Source organism: Xyrauchen texanus, chromosome 36 (genome assembly GCF_025860055.1).
Source record: "Xyrauchen texanus isolate HMW12.3.18 chromosome 36, RBS_HiC_50CHRs, whole genome shotgun sequence".
NCBI lineage: Eukaryota > Metazoa > Chordata > Actinopteri > Cypriniformes > Catostomidae > Xyrauchen > Xyrauchen texanus.
In genome coordinates, this window is record NC_068311.1 from 12610914 (window position 1) to 12638683 (window position 27770).

The following is a 27770-nucleotide window of genomic DNA, read 5'->3' on the forward strand; positions in this document are numbered from 1 at the left end:
TGCTAGACTACTCTTACCATTACAGAAGTAAACATATTTGCTGTACACATGACATACCCAGATAACCTACTAAACACAAAATGTGCAAATCTTTTCATTTCTAGTGACAAATTCACATAAATTAATATCAGTCTTGGTTTTTTACATATTTTTCTTGATTCATTCTTTGATCAGACTGCCAAAAACTATTGGATAACAAATACTGAATATCCATAATTATTATTTTTTAGATAATAACTGGAGTGGACACCACTTGCTGAATTAAAGTTACAACTTGATGAGGCTTTGTGACAAAATTGTTACATACTGATCTCTAAAATATTTATCGTTGCATAATAGAAACAGTAGGCAGAATACATTATATACTGCAAAGTATGCAGTAGGCTATTATTTCCATTCCACACATAGCCAAAACAACAGCCCAGCCCTTATCAAGTAAAGTTATGTGCAATCTGCTTTTTTACCAGTGATCTCTGCATGAATTCTGGATTACATTAAGCATAGCATTTTCCTACATTTGTTTCGGGAAAGATTATGATGTTCTTTGACACATCTCTGCAGAGTTTCAGAGATGAAAATGTACAATATTATAAAGCTTACTCACCAGTTAAACTCGCTGTAGTCATTGTGGGCCTCCAACCAGAAGTAAAACCACACCAGTAGCAAGGAAAAAGTGCAGAAGAGAATGAATGACCACAAACACTCCCACTGGAACAGAAAAAACAAACAAATACAATACACAAATTAAAATGGTAAAAGGCAGGTCAAATAAATCTGGTTCCACATTTTATGTCTATCAACATTAGTATTATTAAATAGGGTTGGCATCAACACAGTGACACACTGTGCCAAAAGATAATCTTGGTAGTTACATTTACATTTACGCATTTGGCAGATGCTTTTATCCAAAGCGACTTACAGTGCACTTATTAAAGGGACAATCACCCCGGAGCAACCTGGAGTTAAGTGCCTTGCTCAAGGACACAATGGTGGTGGCTGTGGGGATCGAACCAGTGACCTTCTGATTAACAGTTATGTGCTTTAACCCACTACACCACCACCAGTCCAGTTCACCTAGTTAAATGATGAACAATTCTTCAAAATACTGTCAACATGGTTTAAAAAAAATTGAGAAATGTAATATAAGCTACTTTAAAAGGGAGACCAATCAGAAGAGTTTCATTAGAGAAACATTAGTTCTGTTCTTGGCAGGGCACAGAAGTCGGCGTTCGATAAGGGCAATCCATCTGTGCATACTGTTAATACATAACACCCTGCCAGGTGTCACAACATTATAAAACACAATGACTATGAAGTGCAGCATATGTGCAGCACATATAGATAATCATAGAACCCTCTGTCACAGGAGTTACAGCTCTGCCGTTGCATGATCAGAGGTCCAATCAGAACGTTAGCATCAGGTGTCAACAGGGCCACACTGTCAATATTGCTTTGCATTGAATAGATTTGAATGTGACTCACTGTAATTTTTAATCACCTCTCTGATATATGCACAGAATACTGTGGGATTTCCCAGGGACTTAAGTAGGGGCACACGCATACTGGTATTTGTTCTACAGCTGAAACCATTCCTAGTGGACAATAATTGTGCATTGGGTCTATACTAGCATTAACCTAGATAATGCAGCAATGAAGAATATACTCTTGGAAAGAGAGATTATTTTTCATCATCACTGGCACTTCCCCTAGCACAGCCAATCTCTTAGTAATAACCAATGAACCATGAAAAATACCCGCACTTAAGAATATCACCATTTGTTTGGCTAAAAGAGAACTTACTATTTTTTCCAGTCTATTTAGAAGCACACACAATAAAATTACAGACCGTGTGTTGGTAAATTAATGAAATGGCTATTGTGCAATTAAAAACCATGAAAACATTAATGCATTATTTACATCTGAACAAATTAATGGTTGAATGGGGTCACAAATGTTCTCAGAATTCTTTAATTATCATAATGTTTCTTAATGGTTCTCCTCTTTAATCCATTACTGAGATTCATTGTCAATATATGACAGCCAGGCTGATTATCAGGCAAATGAAGTTCCTGTAATTGCTGCACATTACTTGTATGAGCATGAGCTTTCCAAGAGGCAGAATGTAGACAAATTACATAATTAAACAATCAAACTTTAGAAATCAAACAACAAACCTCAGCACTGTGTGATGCCTTATAAATCTAGTACAGTGTAGGATATTTAACATTTATGATTTCTAAAATGTACAAATTCCATAAGCCTTCCATTTGATTACATACTGAAATTGACTGATTTTTTAAGGATCTTTAAAGTCTACATGAAATGCAAATAGACCCCATTTACTATATTAATGCATGTTATTAATCTCATTGTGAAGGATTCATCTCTGCCAAGGGCGTATATTCAAAGCGGGGTGGGGGCGCTATTCACCCGTAAAACACATCAAGACCAACACCCCTCCCCCCCATTATTTACACCCAGATTAATGATAACATGTGTAAATGCTTCATGATGAAATTCTGGTATGGAATGTCCACTTTTCAGAATCCAATCAATTCCCAATGGATCAAATCAATTCCCGTTCAGCATTTTTTTTCTCTAACCTGTTTGACTCGAAAACATAAGTCACATTACAGAAGTAAAATGTGTTGCAAATGGAGATTCACATTGATATTATTGAGAAATAAAGACACATGACAAATGACAGTAGTTACTTCACTAAAACTTTGTTTGGGCACAAATAATTCACACTGTCACAATCTTCTACATTTTTTAACACAGGGAATTAAAACATAGTTTGTCATGAGGGGGGCAGGGCAATGAACTCAGATTTGTTCAGAATTGAAATGATTCTTTTGGCACATGAAAAGCAGTTAGAAAGTATGTATTAATTCCTAAAGCCCATCATCCAAAAACAAGTAAATAGAGACAGATAAAGAGGATTAGGAGTAATTCTAAGCAGAAAAATCATACACAACAAAAATGCTCCTAAACCGGAGATCACCCATCAGTAGCACAGTCTGTCTGAATGTATAAAATCAATAGCACACCATAAAATAGGTCAGTTTTCAAATGTGCTATTGTGTTTCCAAATGATTTTTCCATCAAGTGTTAAAATGTCACCAGGATGAGAACAACAGTAATGTACAGTAATGTAATGGACTAAATCACATAAATTTGACATTTTCTGAAGGAAATATGAGAGGTGCTTGCCGGAGCCAAAATCGCAGCCACAATGCTTGGTTGTTGATGGTGGTTGCTAGGGCATTGCAATGTGGCTACAAGGGTGTTCTGGGTTGCTGTCATGTCCAAGTTTAAAAGAGCCCACCTCAAAGGCTTTATGATATTCTGGTCCCTAGATATTACTCTGGGCCCCTCCTATAATGCAAATCTTAATACTTTTGAATGAACAGATGACATTGCTTTTGTGCATTTATGAAATGTAAAATAATATATGAAATGTATAAATATATTATTTCAGAAATTAAGGCCTTTTCTCTCAATAGACTAGCATTTTGGCTATGAACTTGCAGAACAATGCAGAAAAACCAACACAGAACTCTAAATGCAAATGATACGGTGTAGGTTTGACGTAGAAGTATAAACAGGCCTTTATGCGCAGAAGTTAAATACTTGCGGTCTGGGATTTGAACGCTTCCAGAGGAGAAAGTAGAATTTATATTCTATGAAACAGAGTCAGACCGTGTACAGACAGTGTCTGTTTATTTTACAACTACAAAAGTTATTTCGGTGTCTTTGTAGGCACAGAAACACCTGAAGAACTCTTGCCTTCAAAACTCTTATGAAATTCAAGTTCAAATAAATGTGATATTTCACATCAAAAATCCCTACAAAGCGTTCCATGCCACATTTGTATAAATGCTATAATGAAAGTAAATGCAGTGTGGACTCTGGCTAATTAGTTAAGGTGGGGCGATATGTTAAAGTGGCTGGTTTAAATGATCTTCATTAAGTTAAAGAGGCCTATCTAATGCTGAAATATTGGGCATACAACAATATCTCTCACTAGGATCTGCAAACCACTGGCTACAATTATGGCAATTATGCCAAAAGTTTCTTTAGTATTTCCTGAGTCAACAAAAATGGCATTCTACAAGCTGAATCAAAGGCCCAAAACAGTGTCCACAAAGGAGAAAGCTGCTTTATTAAGACAAATTTCCATAGAGTGGCTTGATTTTGATCTGACATCATATAATTTATTCATACAATAAAGTGTTTGCCAGCACATCTGTTCCCTTGAGGCAAAAACTAGAGTTCAAAATCCCACTGACTGCTAAATATCCCATACACAGAGCCAAAGGGCAAAGTGCACAGGGAGGCCAGCTGCCCCGCAGTGAGAGAGATAGAAGGGGAGAGGTAGAGAGAGATTAGCACAAGTTTAAAAATGAATAAACTCTTATTTAGCACTATATTTACTCTAAAGTTTAACTTGAAAAAAAAAATAATTGTGTTTTAAATTATTTTCTTCTGATTTCTGTTTAGTCATCCAATTTTAGCAATTTATTTGGACATTAACAAACTGTTAATACGTTAGGAAGGAAATAACTGCACACAATTAGTACAGCAACCACGGGTGCAATCGCAATTGTCAAACTAATTGTACATACAGTGCTCAGACATTTACTCGTAGTGCACGTGAAGCATTTTTACTTTGAAGTTGGTCTCATGAGCTCTTGTGAAATCACGAGTTCGGAAACTGAGTTTTGATCGAGACCGATAGAATACGAGCTTCAGAGGAAGATATCATAGGAGTGCTTGGCTGGAAGATGCTGGATTTTTGTGAGGTTTGTGAATTACATCTGTTTAAACTAGATTTTCGCATATTTGCAGACGGTATATGACAGAAGTATGATATTTGCCTATGAATCATTACACAGAAAGTTAAGTTACAGGAAACTGTTGGGGATAGGGAGAAAGAAATAACGCACACTTTAACATTATGATCTGATATGTGGACAGTTTAAATGCAAAACATTAGAATATTGTAGTAACACGATAGCACGTCCACAAAATGAACTGCGATTGCTCATTTACATGAAAAATTTAAAATCGCCCAATGCAGATAATTAAAAAATTCTAAATATCGGCCGATTTATTTGCCTCGCCGATATATTGGTCGATCACTAATCTTCATATGAAAATGAAAATACACGCTCTTTGTTTCTATTCAGAATGTTTCCAATCGCTGTTTATTGTGTTGCTGGGACAAAGACATGCTACCTTTCACCATATGAAAAAAATACAAAATAGAAGATTTTTCAACATGGAACTTTGACAAAGACTCGGTCACCTTTCACTTTCATTGCTTCTCTTTTACATGAGGGTGAGTAAATGATGACAGAATAGTAATATTTGGGTGAACCATCCCTTTAAATCTCACAAGAAGATGCATTAGGTCACCTTTTAGGAAACATGCCGGCACTAGAATTCCCCCGTAGACATATTCATCAAAGCAGTTTAAATGCTGACTACTCATGTAAAAACATGAGCCCTCGAACAGAGTGACAACACTGACAAGAGTGTGTAGAGGTGAAAACTAACTGGATACTCCTATATCTGCATCCACATTACTTTTTCCAAAGACAACATCTAGGGAATGGAAAGTAATTACAGACATATTCATGTATGTATTACATATGGCATGATTTTAAGAGTTCCACTTCAATGGACATTGTCTGTCGCCCATGTATTCACCCTGAGGGATAACACTGATTGGCTGGGTGGCCTCTTGCACAGTCAGTGCCTATGTAGTATCCGCTGTAGGCTGGAGCCACCATCTGTCACTTTGCATCACGTTAGGGTTTTCTGAAAACATTGTCAAGCAGGTATGTCGGAGTTTGATTTATCCTACCTAGTGTTCACATTAAACTTATGCCTCTGAAGGTAATGCTATTTTTTTTAAAGTCCGGGTCTTTTACATTAAAAATACATAAAGAAATGTAATACACATTCACACAAACCATTTACTTGAATGGTTTTTCTCTTTTAAGAGGAGCATATTTTCAAGTCATACTGATTTTTTTTTCTGGGGCTTAAAAGTGAAAAATGTCATATGGTGTCCAGAGACACATTCTCATTAAAAGCTGAAATTCATGAAAATAATAATAATAATTAATAATAATAATAATGTTGGCTTGACTACTGCAGAATAAACTCATTATTATTTATTAAAAAATTAAAATAAAAAAAAGCAGAGAAACTATTGTGTTTTAAAATATAATTCATATTTAAAAATGCTTTTATCCACCAAATCAAAGTTGTGGAGAAACCAACATGTAGGAAGCCATTTTGTTATTTATGTTGACCATAAAAACCACAAAACAGAGTGGACACTTTTAGGCCCTCAAGACTGCGCACAAAGCTTTAAAAAACATCTGATATTTATTTTAATATTTTTCTGAAAAGGCACATTTTGCTCAAGTCATGTGGTGCAACCCTTGAAAACTTGATCTTTTTTAGTCAAAAATTCATAGTATTTTTATTTAAAAAAATTACCTTGAAGATTTTGTTTGAAAACCTTTTGGAAATTAATGACAAAGTTTATACTCTCATGTATTCAAGGTGCAAATAAAGTATTATTATACTTTTTACTTGGTTACACCACATGACAATTTGAAAGTTTTTAATATTTTTTGTAAAAAATGCTAAAGAGGTTCTTTAGAAATGAAACCAAATTGGACACAAATATTACATTTATGAGAACATGACACGTGTTCTTAACTAGATTTTCAAATATTTCTTATTTTTAACACCTTGGACAACCTTATGTCACTTTTGACAACACCATCCCCCTTTAATTTGTTTTTACAAATCGACCACTGCTTATAACTGTGGGTTATTCTTGTCTGTCAACCTCTCTCAGGTTATGAAAAAATGGCAGACATTAAGGGTGTTGTGCGGTTGGAGAGAGACAAAACTCATGCTAATTATGTAATGTACGCAATTCGGATACTTTACCTTAAAGTATCATCTTTACTGCATATTCCAAGATGTATTTATCACATTAATTCTAATTAAACTGATCTCAGTTGTTGCATTTCATGTCAACCACTGGGGTGGTATTGTGCTAGGAGTTGTATTGGCTTTTACAAACCAGGGGCCCATGGGAGAAGAGTGCACTCCTATTCACAGGCTCTTTGTGTTGGCGGTAAAGGGATGCCTAAATGGAAAAACTCTCAATTATTACTGAGGAGGGATCTTTTTTCAGTGGAGCACACAGTGGCCTAAACAGATTAAACTGGAGGCAGTCACACATACTGTATTTTTTCTAACACGCACACACACATGTGCTAACCAGGCACAAAGACAAAAAAACAAGTTAACAGTTTCCTTAATCCCCTTGTATTCTGTGTGAAAAGAATGCGTCCATCCAGAATATGTATAAACTGCCTGCTCCCCTCATACCACAGACTGGAGTCCAGAGTCTGGAATCATGAAATTTAGATGTTCATTGCATCATCACTGGCCTACAGTATAACAGCCGGTACAAATAGATCAGAGTGTAAATGTCACATGAGGGCAAAACCTTGACTCTAAAACCATCAACTTGGGCAGAATGGGACAAAGGAAAATTACATTAACTGTATTCATTGTAGACTGATACTAACTGTGATGCTTGGAGTTCATTGGCCTGGGACTCTCTCTTGCTCGGTCTCTCTCTGACAGCTGAACTGGCTCAGGGTCAGGCATCCTGCTGCGGAAGAGTGAGCCGAAATCGCTGACAGCACACTATAAGCAGCTGAAAGCCAAAGCACAAAAGGAAACCGGGGCAATGGCTTAGTTTCCCTTTGTGGAATTCAAATGGAAATCTATATCTGCTCCTTTTTAGCTCATTTTATTGTATTAGGCATTGATCTGAATGGACAGGGATTGTAGATATGTGATTGTGATGAGGAGGGGGTGGCCGGGGTACGGCCAGTGCCGATCAACTGATCAGTGGGAGAGTGAGATAAAGGGGAGCCGGAGGCACCAGTTAGAGTGAGACAGAGATGCACGCGGCCGCACTGCATGTGTGTCTGTGTCCTTATGTTTTATGTCAAGTTCATTTTTATCATTACATTTTACATTGACCGTTCAGCCAGTTCCCGCCTCCTCTTTGCCCATCCTTGAACTATTACAGTGGTGCTGAAACCTGGGGGGGGTGATGCACTGTCACAGAGTCCTTGCCGCTGCCACCCGCCAGGGGAGCAGCTGTGGCTGTCTGCCTGGGTACGGAGGGGTCGCTGGCAGCTGCCAAGAGCCGGAGTAACTGCTGCCGTCCTCTGAAGAAGGGGAGGAGTGAGCTGGTATAACCAGAAGGCGGAAGAGCAGTTGAGGACCGGGGCGAAAGCGCATCCGGCGAGCAAGTTCTTTCTTTCTCTCTCGCTCTCCCTCTCTTTTGGGGTCTCAGTTCGCGCTTTCCCTCTCCCCATGCCTCCCATCGTCTCTCCCCTAGGTTCACAGGAGGCGGAGTGGATCACCGGCTGGCAGAATGGCCGGAAGGGCAGCGTCTCCCCTCCAGAGATGGGGGGGCTTGAGTTAACACTTCATGGTAACTAAAAGTGCTTTATATTAAAATGTAAAAATATTGTTTGTTTGACACAACAATATAATAAATAACTGATGTAAATACTTAAACACTAGAAAATTAAATTACTTTTCAAGTGTGATTTACAGATTTTTTGACAATTATGTACCTTCTCGTATATCATGAAATGGTTCTACTTCTGTTATCGACATGCAATTCTATTTATAAGACACTTTATCTTGGTTTATCTAACAACCATCTCTACTGTTCCTCTCAGCTACATGACAATGGTCAAAATCTGTGTTACCAATTTTCAGAAGTCTTCACCTTTCACTCCGGTCTCGTCTTACAGCATGTTTCTCCAACAAGACAATTTTCTCCAACTTCCCTTTTATAACTGTGGGTTACTGTTTACCTTTACAAAAGGTAAACAGTAACATGAAAACAGTACTGCTCCTTAAGGCAACAACCTCTATAAAGGAAAACAAACCATTTAATGAACATGCCTCAAGGGAGTTTTTGATTAACACAATTAAAACAACTTGCATAACAAACAGATCTCTTTTTCTTCAATTTAGTGTGGCTTTAAAAAGCATTTAGACACTTAAATAATTTGGATGTATGAATGCCTTCGCATTAGATAAGAAAATATCAAACAAAATGGAATAAAAAAAAACATTTTCTTTGTACCAACTTCACATATTTAGCCATTTTTGCAATGATTTTTCACATTAACTATGAACATGTATCCACAAACCTTAGAAAACCAGAAAGTGTCCAAATAAATGTATTTGTAACACTAGGCTTGTTTTGCTTACAAAAACAACAGCACCAGTGACGTTGCGTGACGTCGTCGCATTCTAAGATGATCTGTTTTTATTGGTTCAGCAAAAGTCGTTCCAGCTCTTGTGATTAATCATGACTTCATTGGCTCCGCCCCCACCCAGCACCAGTGGTCTGCTCTCTCACATCTTGATTTACAAGTCACAAGTGAGTTTGCTACAGATTTTTTGCAAAAATTGTTGCAAAAGGCAAGGCAGGAAGATTTGAAGTTGCAGTGGCAGATCTGAGAGGTTGTTAATGATGATTTGTGGTTGTACTGCGAAAGTAAATACATGGTTGTGTCTGTAATTTTATTTATATGAATGTCATTTGACACATTTGTGACTATTTGTCTGCAACTCTGAATTCAAAACACAGGTTTTGGATTGTCTGTGAGTGCAGATTGCAGCATTCAACTTCAGATTTTTAATTGAAACTTACATTTTCATTTTTCACATCGGGACTGTGAGTGTAAATTTCAATTTACAAGTACAAATATTTATTGTGCAAGTACTCAAATGAAAATCCACAAGCTCTCGAGTTTTGCAACAGATTTACCGAACCACAATATTGAGCTAATATTGAGAGTGTGGAAAAAATAAATAAAACCTGTACATATTTTTCCCTTACAATAGCAAATAATACAGATTCAAAGACCATATATTTCCTTGAGAAATATCACACCACAGTTACATATTCAGCTAACATGAAAGTTATATAGACCTGCCATGATTCGAGAAAAGTCTTCTATTGATAAATGTCCCTGATGAGGATAATACCATTTGTTGGCTATCTGGAGGCTGTGCTTTCAACACACATAAATAATGTCACAGTTCCCCATGTCCTTTAATTAACTGCATGGAAACCGTATCTTAGAGAAAAAAAGTGCTTTTATACATTAGACTGATCGTTAGTTACTTTATTAAAGAAGCAGACATGAGCAAATGTATCAAAAGAAGCCCAAACAAAAACATAATGATTACTCATTAGATGTTTTACCCTAAGAATTATTGTCTAGTAGCTTTTAATCAATTCTAGAGCATGATCTAATATGATAAAATAAGTATTATTATCTAACCAAATGTTCAGGATTGGGGGGACCAAATAAGTAGTTTACAAATCAAACATTGAAAACCCCATATCCTTTTAGTCAACAACTAATCAATATATTGGGAGGGGATGTGGTCCCCTTCAATGTCTATTGGGGTACGGTCCAGTTCAGGGTAAGAAATGTAAAAAGGGGGGGTGGGGGCCAAAAATGCCACCAATCATGACAAAAATCCCCCAGACAAATTCCCTTGTAATGACACCTTTTGTTTTTTATTTGTCATCTCATATTTTGTAATATTGTATTATAGTTCAATGTGTGCACTGCATTTCAAACGTCCTAAATGATGCTTTTGCAGGGCACTTAGAAGGGAGAGCCATTGTGGAAGCCAAGCTGTAAGTTCTTTTCAAACAGAAAAGTGTATTACAAATAACTTATTTTTGAGCCTCATACCTTTCAGCCCTCCGAAGCTCTTACAGTGGAAAGTAAAGTCTTCGAATGAGATAGGGCATATGGAGGATCACTTCCAAATGCACCCATACTGCGGCATAAAATATGAGTTGATGTTGTAAGAGGATAAAAATTCTTAAGAATTTGTTTTAATGAATTGATTATATCAACATATTTGACATAAAAGAGAAAGAGTTTATTTTTAAAATGGGTAGAAAAACGTGCCCCCTAAAATGAAAATATGACACTTGTCCAGATCAAATGATGGGTCAAAACTCTTATGTTTTGTTTCTGAATAAGGTTTACTAGTCTAGTCAATTGACATGTATGCAAATGTCAGTTCAGAATACACTCACTTGAGATTGTTCTGGCTTTTTAAATGCTTGGCCCAGACATTCTGTTTTTTAAGGTGAAATTGTCCACTCTAAAACTGACCTCTTGATGACATAGACTTAAGTTTGATAATCAGCTTTGGCTCTCATATTGAGACTACATCATATCTATGCACAAAACAAAGACAATAGATCATATACACAGTAACTATGGGATAATAGATGTGTTACAGTGGTCTGGTTGATATGGTAGCTAGTGAACACAAGACAACATTAAGTGAGCTCTGCCCTGACCCCTTAATTCTCCATGAGCCTTGAATAATCTGAACTTTGATCTTCCCGAAAATACTTGTTTTCTTGGAAAATGTCTCATCATGTGACCTGAAAAATGTCCAATCCTAGTTAACCTATTACCCTTTTAAAACAGCCTAGATATTTGAAGTTTGTTATGTAAATGTTATGAACACCTCCACTGCTGTCAAACACCCTGTCTGTACACATGTGGTAATCTGTTATTGTCACAATGTCCTGGTACCTTCAAACACAGAATGTAATGACAAAAACACTTAAAGGGATAGTTCATGCAAAAAAAATATTTTGACAATTTACTGACCTACAGACTTTCATTCTTACGTAGAACACAAGAGATGCTAGCTAGTATATCAGGGACTGACAGTCTCAGTCACCATTTGCTTTCATTGCATCTTTTTTCCACACAATGAGTTTTAATTATGTTTAAAAAGCTGTAAGGCCCTTACGTGTTCCATGGAAAAGAGGATTTGGTCATATGGATTTGTAACAGCATGAGAGTGAGAAAATGAGGACAGAATTTAGATCTCTGGGTTAATTAACCCTTTAAGTAAAATAACTTTGTGTGATACTTTAAGGTTTGAATTTAATCAATACATTTGAACATGTCCGCCATATGGCTTGGTGACGGGGTAACTCACCTTGGTGGTGTCATCATGTGACCGCTGGTAGCGTTTCCAGCGGCATCCATAGATCCCTGTCAGACATGATAAACACAGCTGTCTCTCATAGACCTGTAAGGGTTGGTGCTTCACCATGCTCCTTCAATCCAGACACCACTCCACCTCACTATCATCCCACTGACAGCCAAGGACCCTGCAGATAGACAGTAGCACACACAGAGAGCACCGAATAAACATACAGCAGATTACCATTAGCAAGTGAAGCTAGCTAAAAAAGCGGGGACACACATAAACCCATATGAGGGGATGGGTGGAACGGTGGGTTCATTTCCAACACTGTTTCTGTGTAAAGCTGTTCCGGATCTCTTAAATACTGTAGTTTCAGAATTTCAAAACCCAAATCACAGTATTCAATTTCATGTCTTTAAGCGGTTTAATGCTAATGTGGCAGAGCTAACAAGGCTGTTAATTTTTTTGCATTTTTATTGATATGTACACTAAGCCCCCCTCTGACAACATTTACAAGACCGCACCCCCATTAAATAGGTGCGTGATTAACGGCTATAAATATTTCTATTAATAATAGGAAACCGTATTCTGCAGTATTTTTATATAAAAAAAAATGCATGTTTGCCCTTATGACAATGGATGTTTTTTTTGCCAATCTTTGTGATAAACTCACACCACATGAGCCAGTGTCTGTCCCTATGTGAAACTGCACTAGTCAAAGACACATCGACCCGATATCATGCTGAACTCGTTACAATGGACACGTCATAATGGATGAACACGTGCAGAGCTATATGGCTTTTTACTTTCTGAGTGAGAGCAGAGAGATTTCATAAAGCCCCATTCACACCACCAGCGACATTGCGCGACACCATCCCATTCATTTTCAATGTGAGCACAGTGACTTCTGGTGACACAAGCTGTCGTGGTGGAGAGCGACAAGACAAGACAAGTTGAGAAAATTTCAACTTTATGCAGAATGTACAATTTTAGAGACAAAATTATGTGGAGAACTAAATCAGACAATGACACAAACTGGACTCAAACTCGTGTTCCTGTATGAGTACCAACAATCGACTAATCAATTAGTGAGCTAGACTAGTTTATTATTTTTGTTTTAAAAATTCTCAGAATTTTTTTGTGATTTAATTGCCATGCAACCAGTGTGCTATGCTTTATATGTTTATATAAATGGTAAAACCCTCTCAGTAAACTTTCATCTTTAAATAAATACCCTTTAAGGCATCACTATATTCATACACATGCAGACAGGAGTCCTTGGCTGTTGCAACTCAAGTCATCTTGTGCCATGAGCGTCATCTTTTTAAGATGGTGTGTCAAGTTAAAAATAATTAAAAACATCTCACAACACCCATGTTAATTTTCATTCCATTGTGCTCCACTCAGCTGTTTTGAATACAAGATGCATCCTGTGAAAGCCTCTAAAACGCATCTGACAGGGGTGAAGCAAACCCTAAAACCAGCCTAATTATTCAGGGCTTCATTAAAACTGATTGGTAAACTAGTCATTCAGGCAACCCACCAACTAGTTGATTTAAAATATACATTGCTTTGCACATTCATAGTGCTAACTGCTAATTTGATTCAAATGTGTTTTATGGTACACTTTACACTTTGCTACCACATGCAATCAATGGTGGTAATGTTTTATACCGTCTATAGATCCCACTAGCCCCTGAAATCTGCCAGCCTGTGGAACAGTCCTGAACCCTAAACCAATCTTTCATTCATGTGTGCCAGGCACCAGATTCAGGCACGTAGTAATGGTCACAGAATTAGTCAAGAGAATAAAATCACATTTCTGCAGCTTTAGCTCAGATTTTCCACTGCTTATCAGTCACTGTAAGAGAGGTAAGCCTCTGGGACTCTTATCTGGGATGCCAGGGTGACTGGGATCAGCCAAAACAGTCATTCAATGAGACAGCTTTTTCATTTACCTAAATCCTAGCTCAGTGTATAGTCACAGAATTGATTTCACTGTTAGCAATTATGGAATTTTTGTAAAAAAAATTGCAAAGAATTGTAGTGTCAAAGGCCACATTTGCCCACACTAATCTGTTTACTGCTGAAAATGCATCAATTTTGCTACAATTGCCTCTTATCCACACTGGAACAGTGTTTTCCTCAGGGACTAAAAACTAAATGTTTTTCATTTCGGTTCGATCTGCTTCTCAGTCAAACCCCGGCAGCATCAAATTTGTATTAATGAATAATACCTAACAATAATTCAGAGAAGACTTGGAAACAGCTGAGAATTTTCCCACAATTTTTTTCTTCTATCTGAATTAATAATATATGTATACGTACAAATTATATTAATTTGCCAAAATGGTCTTCAGCATGTCAAGGAAGAAAATATGTTTTCCTATGTTCTACTAAAAAGAGTGAAGCCCCATTTTTTGGGAAAAAGGAAGTGGTATAATTACACAAATACTTTGGCCTGTGGTTTCTTGAAAAAAAAAATGATCGGAAACAAAATTACTAACCGGCTACCAACATTTAAAAAAAAAAAATTCACTCCGGAACAATTGAAAGGAACGTTGTTCCCATTTTTGGTTAACTTCTCCAGATAATTTTGTTAGTTTTTGTTTTTTGAACCTTTTTATTAATCCCTGGTTTTCCTCTAACAAAAATGGTTACTAGTGTCGCATACTTTGGAACATTTTCAGGAAATAGTTTTCAAGCAAAAACGGGTAAGTGTGAGCTAAAGGTTGGTTTCGCACTGCCCCAGCAAATGGGCAAGGAACAGAACGCATGTGTCTTAAGTTCTTTTTAACTTGTGCGACACATGGCACAGCGTTCAAAGAGATCGAGAGCGCATGTATTGCAAAAAAACTGTATGCAAAAATATGTTCGTGTGAACAGCCCCTTGACAACGCAGAGAAGCATACCTGTCATTTTCACACTGCTCCAAGAAACATCAACAAGGTTAACAAACTGATCCAACAAAACCAAACAACCCAAAATGGAAGTCATTTTTCAGTAAAAAATCTTCAATCTATTTCACATTCATGAGTGCTATGAGAGAAGCTTGTTCACAATGGCACACATTCATGCAAGTACTTGAATTGTTTTTAGTGCTAAAAACATGATCCACTGTGAACAAGCTTCTCTCATGTGCTCATGAATGTCCTATATATGTCAGGATTTATTCCTTAAAAATGACTAACATTTCGGGTTTTTCTAACCAAAACCCATTGTATGCCTTCAGACGACTTGGAATATGATTATGTATCGCATAGACTACTTGCATTATATTTTTAATATAATCACTATCAACGGCCATGGTATTGAAAAGACAGAGGGGAATATTCATCTCCTTCTGTGCTTTATATAAAGAAAGTCAAATTTGTTTGGAACAACATGAGGGTGAGTTGATCACAGAATTTTCACTTTTGGGTGACCTATCCCTTTAAGAATAAATAATAACAGTTTGGAATATAAAATTTAAAACAAAACAATATTCCGTTCCGGCAAATGACAATCTTGGCAGAAAGTGAAAAAACAAACAACAACAACGTACAATCTAATCACCAGGCTTGCACTCTTGAGATCCACTATATTCAAAAGCATGGCACATCATATTTCCATGCACCCTCTCTGCTGAGTGAATCTAAATGCTAATCAAGGACTTTTACAAGGGAGACAGAAATCAAGGTTTTGCAATGTATGGCTAAATGACTACTTATGTAACCAAAATGTGCTTCAAATGGGTCTCTTGTTCATTACAGTAAATGAGCTGTCTGTGTGTTAATTGAAAATAAAGTAATAATTCTTGCACCCCCATGCTGAGGATTGAATCCATTTAAATGAACTGTTGAATAATTAAGCACCCCCTGTATTTACTGCTGGGTGTGTCACAGATACACTGTAGGCGAGAACAGTAACCTTTGGAGCTGGTGGGATAATATGAGGATGAACTTGATATGGCCAAACATTGTTCATTTTGATGCCTTTTGTCTGGAAGAGAAAACATGGGTCAAACAATCTGAATAGAGTACGGCCAGAGACAATCCATTTTAAGACCCCATGAAATGGCTTGAGAAGTGCAGTTCTTTCCAATTTTGACATATTGCTTATTGAAACAAAGTTGAGAAACAGCCTAATTGAAAGAGTTCTGCCTTTTTCTAAATAGCAACTAGTCTTTAGTATACAATTTGGTTTGGGTAATGGTACAGATTTCCCATATTCTGTTTCACAAGCTCTCGATTCAATATCGTTTCTTTTGGGTATTTCAGTTATAATATCCCATTTGCTTACATATGAAAGAAATTCTCTCCCAGCTATTGTTGTTAATAACTCTTCTGCGTTAAAGATCAATATTGGGATTTAAGAATCGATATCGAGATCGTTCAAACGAAGAACGTAATACAATGTAAAATCTATATTTTTACCCACACCTATTACAATTACATCACAGCCATGAACCATGCTTTGCTACTTGCTATTACTTGTCAGTGGTAGGTGGCATGTATAATTTTGTGTTAGGGGCCATCCGTATTCTAGTGAGTTTTTTTATTGTTTGTATGATGAATTGGTTGTGAAGTTTACTCATAAGTCCTTTTGGATAAAATGTATGTGGAAATGCAATTTGTATTTGTTCATGCAAGATTATCAATCTATTTTCCCATAAGAGAACTCTTTAAAAAGCTTATTTGTGCTATAAATTAATTTTATCTTTCTAGGACTACACTAGCATTTACAGTAGATGGCTTCTAAGCTAGCAGACATGGACTAGAAGCAACAAAACATATTTTATATTTCACTCTTCCGTCGACAAGTGAATTACTTTTTGGGCTTTTTTTACTTTTTTGTTTGAGTGCCAAGTACACATCCAAAATAATCAACTTTGTAAACAAAATAATACAATCGAAACACTGCATGGCTTGAGTTTATAAAGTAAATAGCACAGAAGGTAATAATTGTAGGGGTAAGGATTAGTCACTGTTGTTATTAACTGGTGATGAAATGCAGTTGTCAGCTGTTTTTTGTCTGAACTCAGCCTTCAGAATGGGAAAACAGCTATTACACAAAACCACGCTGAAGTCACACTGCAGTGCACTGCAGCCTTTAAATGGCAGTGGTGAAGGTCTACAACACTCTGTACTTTCATTTAATATGTCGCAATTCTACAGTGTCACCAGTTACCTTAATTACCAGGTGAAAAATAAAAAGGTACAACTTGCCAAGCACCTAAACAGCAACCAGTGTTTCATAGATTCACTTTTAACAATCACCGTCAATATAATAGAATTTACACCAAGTGACTTTAATAGCTTTGAAGAAGACCAAGGAATAAATATCTTTCTGATAGAGGGACAAAAAGTACACATTAAAGCGACAGTTCACCCAAATTCTGTTATCATTTATGGCGTTCCAAACCTGTATGACATTCTCTTCAGTGGAACACTAAAGGAGATGTTAGGCAGTAAATTATGTAACTGAAAAATTAATTTGAATGCTTGGGTGAACTTTCCCTTTAACCCGCCCCCCCACCTTTCCTGTAATCCTTTTGACACTTATGCTAACCCTAACCCCTACAAATGAATGGTGACATTACAACACTGAATTCATGAGTCACAGCCAAACAGAAATGAGCAAAAGTTAATGGAAACAATTCCTACAAGAATTGTTACAGTGAAGTCAAAGTCTTGTCACCTCAATTAGCTCTAGAGTTCAAACTTTCATGCAAACAAATTGACACTTGCTCCAAATTTTTAAGGTTTTTGAGAGGGGTGAGTAAGAAGATTTAGGAAGAACAGTCTCCTTTCTGCTGCCTCATTTCCTTTTGACAGAAAACAGTGAAAACAACCTCCATTAAAGGAAACTGTTCAGCAATTTGTATCTCAGACTACATTATAAAAGGGCAGAAGCAACCAACATGAAATCAAAATTATGGCAATTGAATTTCTTAATGCACATTCCTGGTCTTAATAGGTGTACAATTAATTGTTTCATGTTATTCCAACCCCCCCATCCCCCCAACATCTTCCCACCAATCACCTGGCTCCGTTCTGATATGTTAACAGTCACTTTTCATCATCCAATTAATTTGTGATGGATAAAATGAAGTCCTGCCCTAAACTTTTTTCTCATTGAATATCCTTTTTTACTTTGAAAATATGTCCAATTACAGAAGTAAAATGGGTTGTGAATAACATTTAATGTTGACTAAAAGGAAAAAACAATAATTAATAGTGGTCTTTGGAAATAATTAAATGTACAGTATGTGAGATGATCCACCATTATTAAACCTAAATCTTAAACGTGTTAAACCATTTATGGTTTGTTGACAAACTAAAAACCCCTGTGCCATTACTAAAGATGCCATTGTGCCACAGTCAATCTGGAGAAACATTTAAAAGTAACCACAGAATTGCCACTACAAATTACTACCATTGCTGCTTGACAAGTGAAGAGACAATTGCATAAAATGAGAAATCAACTCTTAGCTCTAGAGAAAGGTTGCACACATTTTGTTTTTATTCACTGGGAAGATACAGTGCCAAAGCTAAACAATTTACAGGACAAATGTGTTTTATTTTTTAATGGCTGGAGAAAATTGTTGTTCCATGTATGGACTGAAACATACTTGACCTTGTGTTCCTTCGCCGGAAAGAAATTCTGAGTAAACTTCAAATTTTTACACTTGGGAGAGCATTTTTTTAAAAGCTCAGTTTTTGCTGTCAAAAACGGCATCTCAGTGTGGACAGAAGGCCAAAACGTAGTGAAAAAGATGCGTTTTTAAACAAATTTATTCGTGTAGATGTGGAGTTTCACTTTGGAAATGTAGTATGTTTACTAATGTCATAGCTTTCCAAAGTATGCGATAGAGAATGTATTTGAAAGTCTTAATTTTCAGTGGAGGAAAATGCTGGTCTAGTATATATGAGAGGTGTAAACGAAACAAAAGTCAATGCATTCTACTGTAAAAGTGGCCTTAAACATTACGTCTAAATCCCTGTTTAGATCAAAATATTCTTTGAGTTAACCATTTAAAATGCAGTTAAGCAGTATTTCAAACTAGTCTAAACTATTTTTTATTTATTTATTTTTAATACTAAATGACAGCAAGTAAGTGACTGGTAAAGCCACCCTGGTCAATCTCTTTGAATATATTAATGCTTATACTAATTGGGGTGGTAGAGCTGATGCTACACACTCGAACGTGACCTGACATATATTAGCAGGTTGTTTATGTTCGACTCTTCTGAATCCTGACTGGATTCGCTTCAATGATGTGTCAGCAGCCCCCCACCTTCTCTTTAACAGCTAAAGATATTCAGGTCACCGTCTGTTTGCTAAAAACTGCCAAATACCTTGCATGAAGCCCAAACTAAAATACTCCCTTACAAAGGAGTAGGTGTGGCCTCACAGATTTAATGAGCTTAATGCTCCCAGCCCTTTTAAAAAAACTCAAATAAATCACACTTGACTTCATCCACAGCACACCTATAAAACACAGACAGGGTCGTAGGGATAATTGAAAATTTGGCTGGTTGAAGTTTTTTATATTAGTGCTGTGACTCGAAAAAAATTAATATTTAAAAAAATGTTTAACTAATTAATCAGACAGTTTTCTATGATTAATCACAAAGAATCATGGTATATTAAAACAAACATTAAAATATATTCATAAATGTTTACTTTATATGTTGCCTCAAAGAACTTGCAAGACTCTAATTGAAATATGTACATGTAAAAAAAAGAGTTGCTGATAGAGTTAATTAGACATAGTTGTACCCAAGATTAATATCTGTAACATTTTATGTATACAAGCCATAATATGAATGGACATTCTGTAATTAAAAGTTTGGCAAAATCTTCTGCCGTATTGCAGGTGGACTTTTTCATAATAAGGATCAATATTGGCAAGACAAACTTAAGAGTACATTTCCAATGCATTATTAGACAATATACATCCAGATACAAACCAAACTTAAAATCTTAAAAGTATTATTTTCTCAGGTTGCTGTTTAGTCTCTATCACGCAGACGCTGTGACTCTTGTGCGGTTTCACATTTGACACTGGTTCAGATGAAAGTGAGTGAGCATTATATTTTGCATTGCCTGATAAGAGTACGGCAGCTTACCTGTATCTCTCCCACACCTGGTTCACCACTTGTGGGTGAAGTCTCCATTCTCTATATACTAGATCCACTCATGTGTTTATTACAGTATGCCTGGGACGTGTGTGATGCTTATTTATTATGCATGCACTGCTCAACACAATCAGTTTCTGTGCTAGGATGTGCAGTTGAGTCAAGTGTGTAACACCTGGAAATGTATATCAATTTTTATCATAGGAAGGGGGTCTGTTTTTTAAAGCGTTAAACAGTCAACTATTAAATCGCAGAAATAATCATGTTCAATTTGCCAGCCCTATTATATAGCAGCACAGACATGTGTGTATATATATATATATATATATATATATATATATATATATATATATATATATTTAATTCTGCTATAGAAGCATCTGCAGTTTCATGCTGTTTTTAAAATGCAATAGAAAAAAGCAGCACATAATGAAAAATAATTTAGTGGCAGTCTGGAGCCCTATTGTCATTTTGAAAAAAATATTGTTTGAGTTACATTCAACAAATTTTCATGTCAAAAGAAGGCCTCAATTTTTGTATGACTGACTCTTTAGCCTTTGTACTGTAGCAAGCTTTTTTAGAGCCTCTACACGTTTCTTTTGAAATTTGCGCCTGGCACTCACAGCTGCTGCCATGATGGCATCTTTTGCTATTTTCTTGCCGGCCGTCGAGATTAGAGACTCTAGGAACAACATCTCAATGAACAACATCTCAACACTAAATTATAAAGGCCTGTCTCATATAGACGCCTGTCTCAAATACAAGCCGGTGCAGTTCGACGATTTGGGTTATTTTTTTTTAAGTTTTACGGTATATGAGGTAGCGCAGAGCGACCCCGCGGATCCAAGCCGTCTGAAACGCCTTTCCATAAAAACACTGTCGCAACCATTCACAAGAAATTAATTTATAAGTTGCCAAAACCTTGAAAACGACTTATACATCATACAACGATTCATACAGCAAAGTTTTAAGGGTGGCTAGAAGTAGCTAACTTAGCTATCTTATTATTGTATAGCTAGCAAATACAAGTAATGTTAATGCAGCTTAAACATCCTACCATAGTGGAAAATCAATCAAAATCGCTCATCTAATCAATCGACAACAAATTCAAATTAATAACTTATAGGTTATAATTGTTATATAGACACAAGCAATAATACATACCCAGATCATCCGATCCGGCGATGTTCTTGACAGGGATGTCGTCACTAGGATTGGAAGACGGGGGGCGTTTACATGCGGGACTCTCACGCTCTCCCTCTCTTCTGTGCGCGGTTTGGAGCTCGCGATTCTAACCCCCCCCCCCACCACCAGTTTTTTTACAGATCTACATGATTCACGTAGGTCACATTTTCAGGTCGGAAAATCCGGAAAAATCACATCCCTGGTAACAGCACCTGCACAGGATCGGTACATCCGAATATCACACCTGCGGGACAGGTACAGGATGGCAACAACAACTGCCCAAGTTACACCAGGAACACACAGTCCCTCAATCAGTGCTCAGACTGTTGCAATAGGATGAGAGAGGATGGACTGAGGGCTTGTAGGCCTGTTGTAAGGCAGCCCCTTACCAGATATCACCGGCAACAATGTCACCTATGTTTACAAACCCACCTTCGCTGGACCAGACAGGACTGGCAAAAAGTGCTCTTCACTGACGAGTCACGGTTTTGTCTCACCAGGGGTGATGGTCGGACTCAGGTTTATCATCAAAGGAATGAGCGTTACACCGAAGCCTGTACTCTGGAGTGGGATTGATTTGGAGGTGGAGGGTCTGATATGGTCTGGGGCGGTGTGTCACAGCATCATCAGACTGAGCTTGTTGTCATTGCAGGCAATCTCAACACTTACAGGGATGACATCCTAATCCCCCACTTCAAATTCAGGGCATGCAGAGAGTAAAGCGCTTTAAATATCGCCATTGTTATAGCGTCACTTATGCACTGTTCTATCTGTTTGCTTTGCGAGTAGAAAATAAAACCTTTATCATCAGGTGTGCGCACTGTCCTGACAAATGAGTGAATGGCAATAACAAATGCCAATGAAATGGAGAGCGGGGGTGGGGGAGAGAAAAACAATAATTAATTAAAACATCACCATCATCTCCCGAACCGCTGCCATTATTTTCTTCTTTGTTTTCCCCGTTACGTGCAAATCAGTGCAATTATGGGTGCGAGCTTGTCTTTCATGTTGTTTGTTAGCTTCCTATCATGAATAAACTCTCCCGTTGCTATGCATGGTTTTGTGAAAGAATTTCGGGATCGTAAATTCATTCAGGCACAAATGGTCATGGGTTTGATACAACTGGTCTGCAAACAGTCGTGTTTGTGCACTTAACTCACGTCTTTGTTTCCACATATGTCTTTGACATGCACCACTGTTCTGCCGTGATTTAAACTGAACTTCTTTTGAGAATCAATTCAGAATTATGAATCGCGATGCATCACTGAAACTATTTTTTCCAACAGCTCTAAATGGCGAAATGACACCAGAATCAAAATATTAATAAATCTGCCCAGCAGAAATTGTTTTATAATTATTTTACTGATTAAATACATTATTTAAAATTCATATTGTAAGTTTTAATGTTTCTAAACTATTCTTTTCAAATAAACACTTTTAATGGTAGTGTATCCTATCAGGCAAAATAATGTTTGCAATAGTATAAATTTACTGGTGAAATTAGACATTAGATTTGGCATTATCAGGACTCAAATAGCAGGATCCTTAGCATTTTAGTATATATTATATTCAGGATTTATATATTCACATTTTATATAGTACAATCATCAGATTCACTCTTGCACATAAAAGTCTCATCCTAGAATTCATAAGCTATTGTATTACATGCTCTTACATGATGAGAAGAAATCATCTAAAACACTTTAAAAGCCATCACACTTCCTCTGAGGCATTGTGACATCCAGGAAAGCTGCATAATTGATCACATTGAAACTGAAATCACAGCATGATGTTGCACGTGTGTAATCAAAATGATTGCGCTCCCTTTCTCCATTGCAATCGGTTTGATAGACGTGGATGCGCACGCTCATATGCTCAGTAATGCTGAACCGAGATTTGCTTGTGTTAATGGAAATATGTGCCTGATTTTGAATTTATAACACGTATATGTAAAAAAAATAAATAGAAAATAGCAGTAAAATGCAAGTTATGAGCTAGAGAGAAACAAGTCTTAAGCGCATGAAACAGCACAAAACCCTTTCAACGCACTTGATGCAGCAACCGCTCCACTTTAAACTGTATGCTTATTATGATCTTCATTAAAGTGTTTATAAAGTGCTCTCGTGCGATGGGAATCAATGGTCATGTTTTTCCTGCTTCAACTTTTCTCCGTCATTTTTCAAACAAGTTTTCACTGGGCTGTAAATTGATGTCACCGACAGATAATCAATATATATTTGTGAATATACATTTGTTGTCTCATTTCATTATCGATAATAAACTATTTTATCGATTAGTTGTTGCATCCCTAATAAATTAAATTCTACTCAGAATTTCTATCCCTTTGTCCACAGTGACAGTAAACTGCTGAACAATGGGCCACAATTATATTTATTTATTATATTATTTATGAGGAGTGGGATTGTGGAGTAATGAGATTGTACAGGCAGGGAAATTTAGCACGATGCTGCAGAAATGAAACCAAAACAAGACCAAAACCATAAACCAAAAAGAGGGGGAAAAAAAAAACAAAAAAAAAACGCTTTTATCGTTTGTATCGTTAAACCACAAAACCCAAGTCGCTTCCACACTAACACATTACATAGTCTATCTACATAGTCGATCAACTTATGTGGGGCAACAATACATCCAAGCACTGGCAAATCTACCAAGGGTGGTTAAAAAAAATGGGTCCAATGGTATCAAAAACAGAAATTACAACTAAAACTAATGCTTCTAATAATTTTCATACAGGTATTGCTGTGTGCCTTGACCTCAAGGATGAAGCTTTTTTCTTTTTTTTTTTAAATATGCCAAGGTGATATATTGTATAAGGAAATCCAGCTTGAGTCCAATTAAGCTTATTCTTGGTGACAGAATAGACAAAGTTCCATGTATGATTGATTTCCAACATCGATCCATTTCATCCAATGTATCAGTGGTGAAGAAAGATGTAAAGCCTTCTCGGAATGCTCATAAGCGCAGCAAAATGCTGATATGGAAATATGCTAATTCAAAGAGTCCAAAATGCAAACATGTATTTAATATGGTGTAACATTGTATCTGTTTTAGTAATGTATTTTGGGGTGGGAATGTCTAGTGTGGCATGTCTGTTTTTTCTCCTCTCTCTCGCTCTCCCTCTCACTTTAATCACTACCAATTGTTATGATCCATAGACGGACAAGCCCCCAATTGTTTTGATTAGACCCAGTCTAGGTTGGGAAAACCATAGCAATAAGGTTGTGGTTCCCCTCTTCCATCCGAGCACTCAATAGTCAAGTTTTAACAATGCAAAATAAGGTAATTTCTTTGACATTAAATGAGAAAGGAGGCAAAAAAGGCTTCAGGAGGAGGTAAAGGCCAAAATAACAAACAAAACATTCACTACTTCCTAAAGGGGGAGTCAACTATCTTATCCCCAAAAGGAAAATAAACATACTCCAAATCCCTTTCTACCCAAAAACAAGACAAAACTGATTTTAAACAAAATGGCACCCTCCTCCATACAAATGCTCCCAAAGTAATCAGTCCAAGGCACACTTGATTTGGGCAGTACCTTTTAACAACAGTTCACTCAATAGGCACAAATGCAATCTCAAGTGATACACAACAAATTCACTAGAGAGTAAAACAACACAACTGATCCAGGAGAGGGGAGACGGGGAATAATGCTTTCCAGCAGCTTTTATCCTCCAGCAGCTAACAGCCAGCCCAATCAGGAGAACTCCTCGTTAGTGCTATCACCTGGTAGTGATGAGAGAGAGAGAGAGAAAACAGGCATGCCACACTAGACATTTCCACCCCAAAATACATAACCAAAACAGATACAATGTTACACCACATTGAATACTTCTTGTGATGTATGATAACACAAAATTACGGTTGTGTATTCATGCAATGTTTTCTAACCATTTTAAGGCAGCCAAGGACACAGATGACACAGATGATGTGCAGCAGGATCCTAGACTTCCTGTCAGGCAGACACCAGGTAGTTAGAATGGGCAGCAACATCTCATCACTGACCCTCAACACTGGAGCCCAGCAGGGCTATGTTCTCAGCCCACTCCTGTATTCCCTTCACACACATGACTGTGTGGCAACACATAGCTCCAATGCCATCATTAAGTTTGCTGATAATGCAACGGTGGTAGGTCTGATCACTGACAATGATGAAACGGCCTACAGAGAGGAGGTGCACACTCTGACACGTTGGTGTCAGGAGCAAAACCTCTCCCTCAATGTCAGTAAAACCAAGGAGCTTGTGATGGACTTCAGGAAGAAAGACAGAGAACACAGCCCCATCACCATTAATGGAGCACCAGTGGAGAGAGTCAGCGGTTTCAAGTTCCTCAGTGTCCACATCACATGGTCCGTCCACACTGAGGCCGTTGTGAAGGCTCACCAGCGCCTCTTCTTCCTAAGATGGCTGAGGAATGAACCACCACATCCTCACACGGTTCTACACCAGTACTGTAGAGAGCATCCTGACTGGCTGCATCATCGCCTGGTACGGCAATAGCACCACCCACAACCACAAAGCTCTGCAAAGTGTGGTGTGAACTGCCAGACACATCATCGGAGGTGAGATTCCCTCCCTCCAGGACATATATAACAGGCGGTGTGTGAAAAAAGCTCGGAGGATCATCAGAGACTCCAGCCACCTGAGTCATGGGCTGCTCTCACCGCTACCATCAGGACCCGCACCAGCGGACTACATGACAGCTTCTTCCCCCAAGCAATCAGACATTTGAACATTTGATATTTCACGATCAATAATCAGCACTGCACATTATTAATCTTATATCTCACACTGGACTGTCAAATATATTCTCCTCAATACAACTACTGATATATATATATATAGATATATATCTATATCTATATATTTTTTTTTATTGTATGTGTATTCTATATTGTGTGTATTATTTACTGAATAGAATTATTGTGTTGTGTAAGTACGTGTACATTTGATATGTAAATTGTGTTGTGTAAGTATGTTGTTTATTGTAATTGGTATATGTCTCGTCGCTGTCATGACTGCCATGTTGCTCGGAACTGCACACAAGACTTTCACTCACTGTTGCACTTGTGTACATGGTAGTGTGACAATAAAGTGATTTGATGTATAAACCAAGTCAATTTTTCCCCATCATTTATATCTCATTTGTCAAGATATTTTAAATGAGCCCATAGAGAAAGCTTGAGGATTTTAATCTACACAGGCAGACAGTAAAAATCTCACCACGTGAAATTATATGTAAAGATATATAAGATAGGACCCCATAACTCTTTATACTGTCAAGAAAACAATGGACATCTCTAGCCATAAGTCATATTGTCACATGGGCAGGCCCAACACGATTTGTGGAGATCATAAAAAAGAAGTATAAATTAAACTATAGCACATTCCAAAAAAGAAAGTAAATTCACATTGTTACCGTAAATATTACCAAAATTCGAATTGAACAGCCACACTACTACCCCAGAATCAAACTTCATAAAAATTGTGATATACCACAGTATTTTCTATTATAGTTGTATGTACTGTAATAATATCCTCAGATATTAGTTGTATTGAAGATGAATGCAGTTGTGAAGCAGCTCAGACTCTGAGCACAGGGGCTATTAAAATAGACAGAGCACAACAGACTGTAACAGAATGCAAGGATCTCAAGACACACATTTCTAAATTGAACTCCTTTACTGACAAAGTGTTAAAACACATTGCTTATTCTGAGAAACACTGATAAGAGAGCAAGACACAACTGCCAATGGCCTCCTCCCAAGGGGCTGTTCACAGCAAACACTTTTGTATCCATCCACACAGTTTTACAATGTAAACATGCGCTAGACGGACATCTATGACCGTTTCGTAGTTTATTCAGTGTCTAGTGCAGGATTGCTGTGTTGTTAAGATTCAGTGTCGACTTCAAAAGAACTTTACCCTTTAAAAATGCATATTGAGACACATGTGTTCTGTTAAACGTATTCATTGTGCTGCATCTAGCCTTTTAGAGCCAGAATGCATTTAAGTCATTGTCAGTGCTTGGCACACACCCAAAATGCTAATTTTCAGCATTTTATCTTAAAATTCAAAGAATATTAGAATTTTATTTTGACAGCCTAGAGTCTACTTCCAAGCCAAAAAATAAATAAAAAATAATAATACCGTAACAAGAATGTAATCATTAATGTAAGACTATTTTTTTTCCACAGTTATGTCAGATAATTTTTTAAAGACTGCATATAAAAGAATGATATATAATATACAATTTTAAACAGAGCATTCAAAGTCTTTTCAATCCAATGTTTATCAGTCCAAATGGCCTTTGAGCCCTGATT

At 37.1% G+C, this 27770-nt stretch overlaps 1 protein-coding gene across 5 annotated transcripts in view; it reads right to left on the minus strand.

The window, feature by feature from the left end:
* The window catches only part of LOC127630248 (glycerophosphodiester phosphodiesterase domain-containing protein 5-like), a 73673-nt gene that overhangs the window by 33300 nt on the left and 12603 nt on the right, over positions 1-27770 (minus strand). For all 5 annotated transcript variants that reach the window (XR_007968841.1, XR_007968840.1, XM_052107732.1 and 2 more), the window contains exons 2-3: positions 12130-12304; positions 605-708 (exon numbers count right to left, since the gene is read on the minus strand). Coding sequence is in view for 3 of the 5 variants with exons in the window: in XM_052107732.1 (XP_051963692.1) it covers positions 605-708; positions 12130-12246 (221 nt within the window). In the remaining 2 variants the exon portion in view is untranslated. The remainder of the gene's footprint in view (positions 1-604; positions 709-12129; positions 12305-27770) is intronic.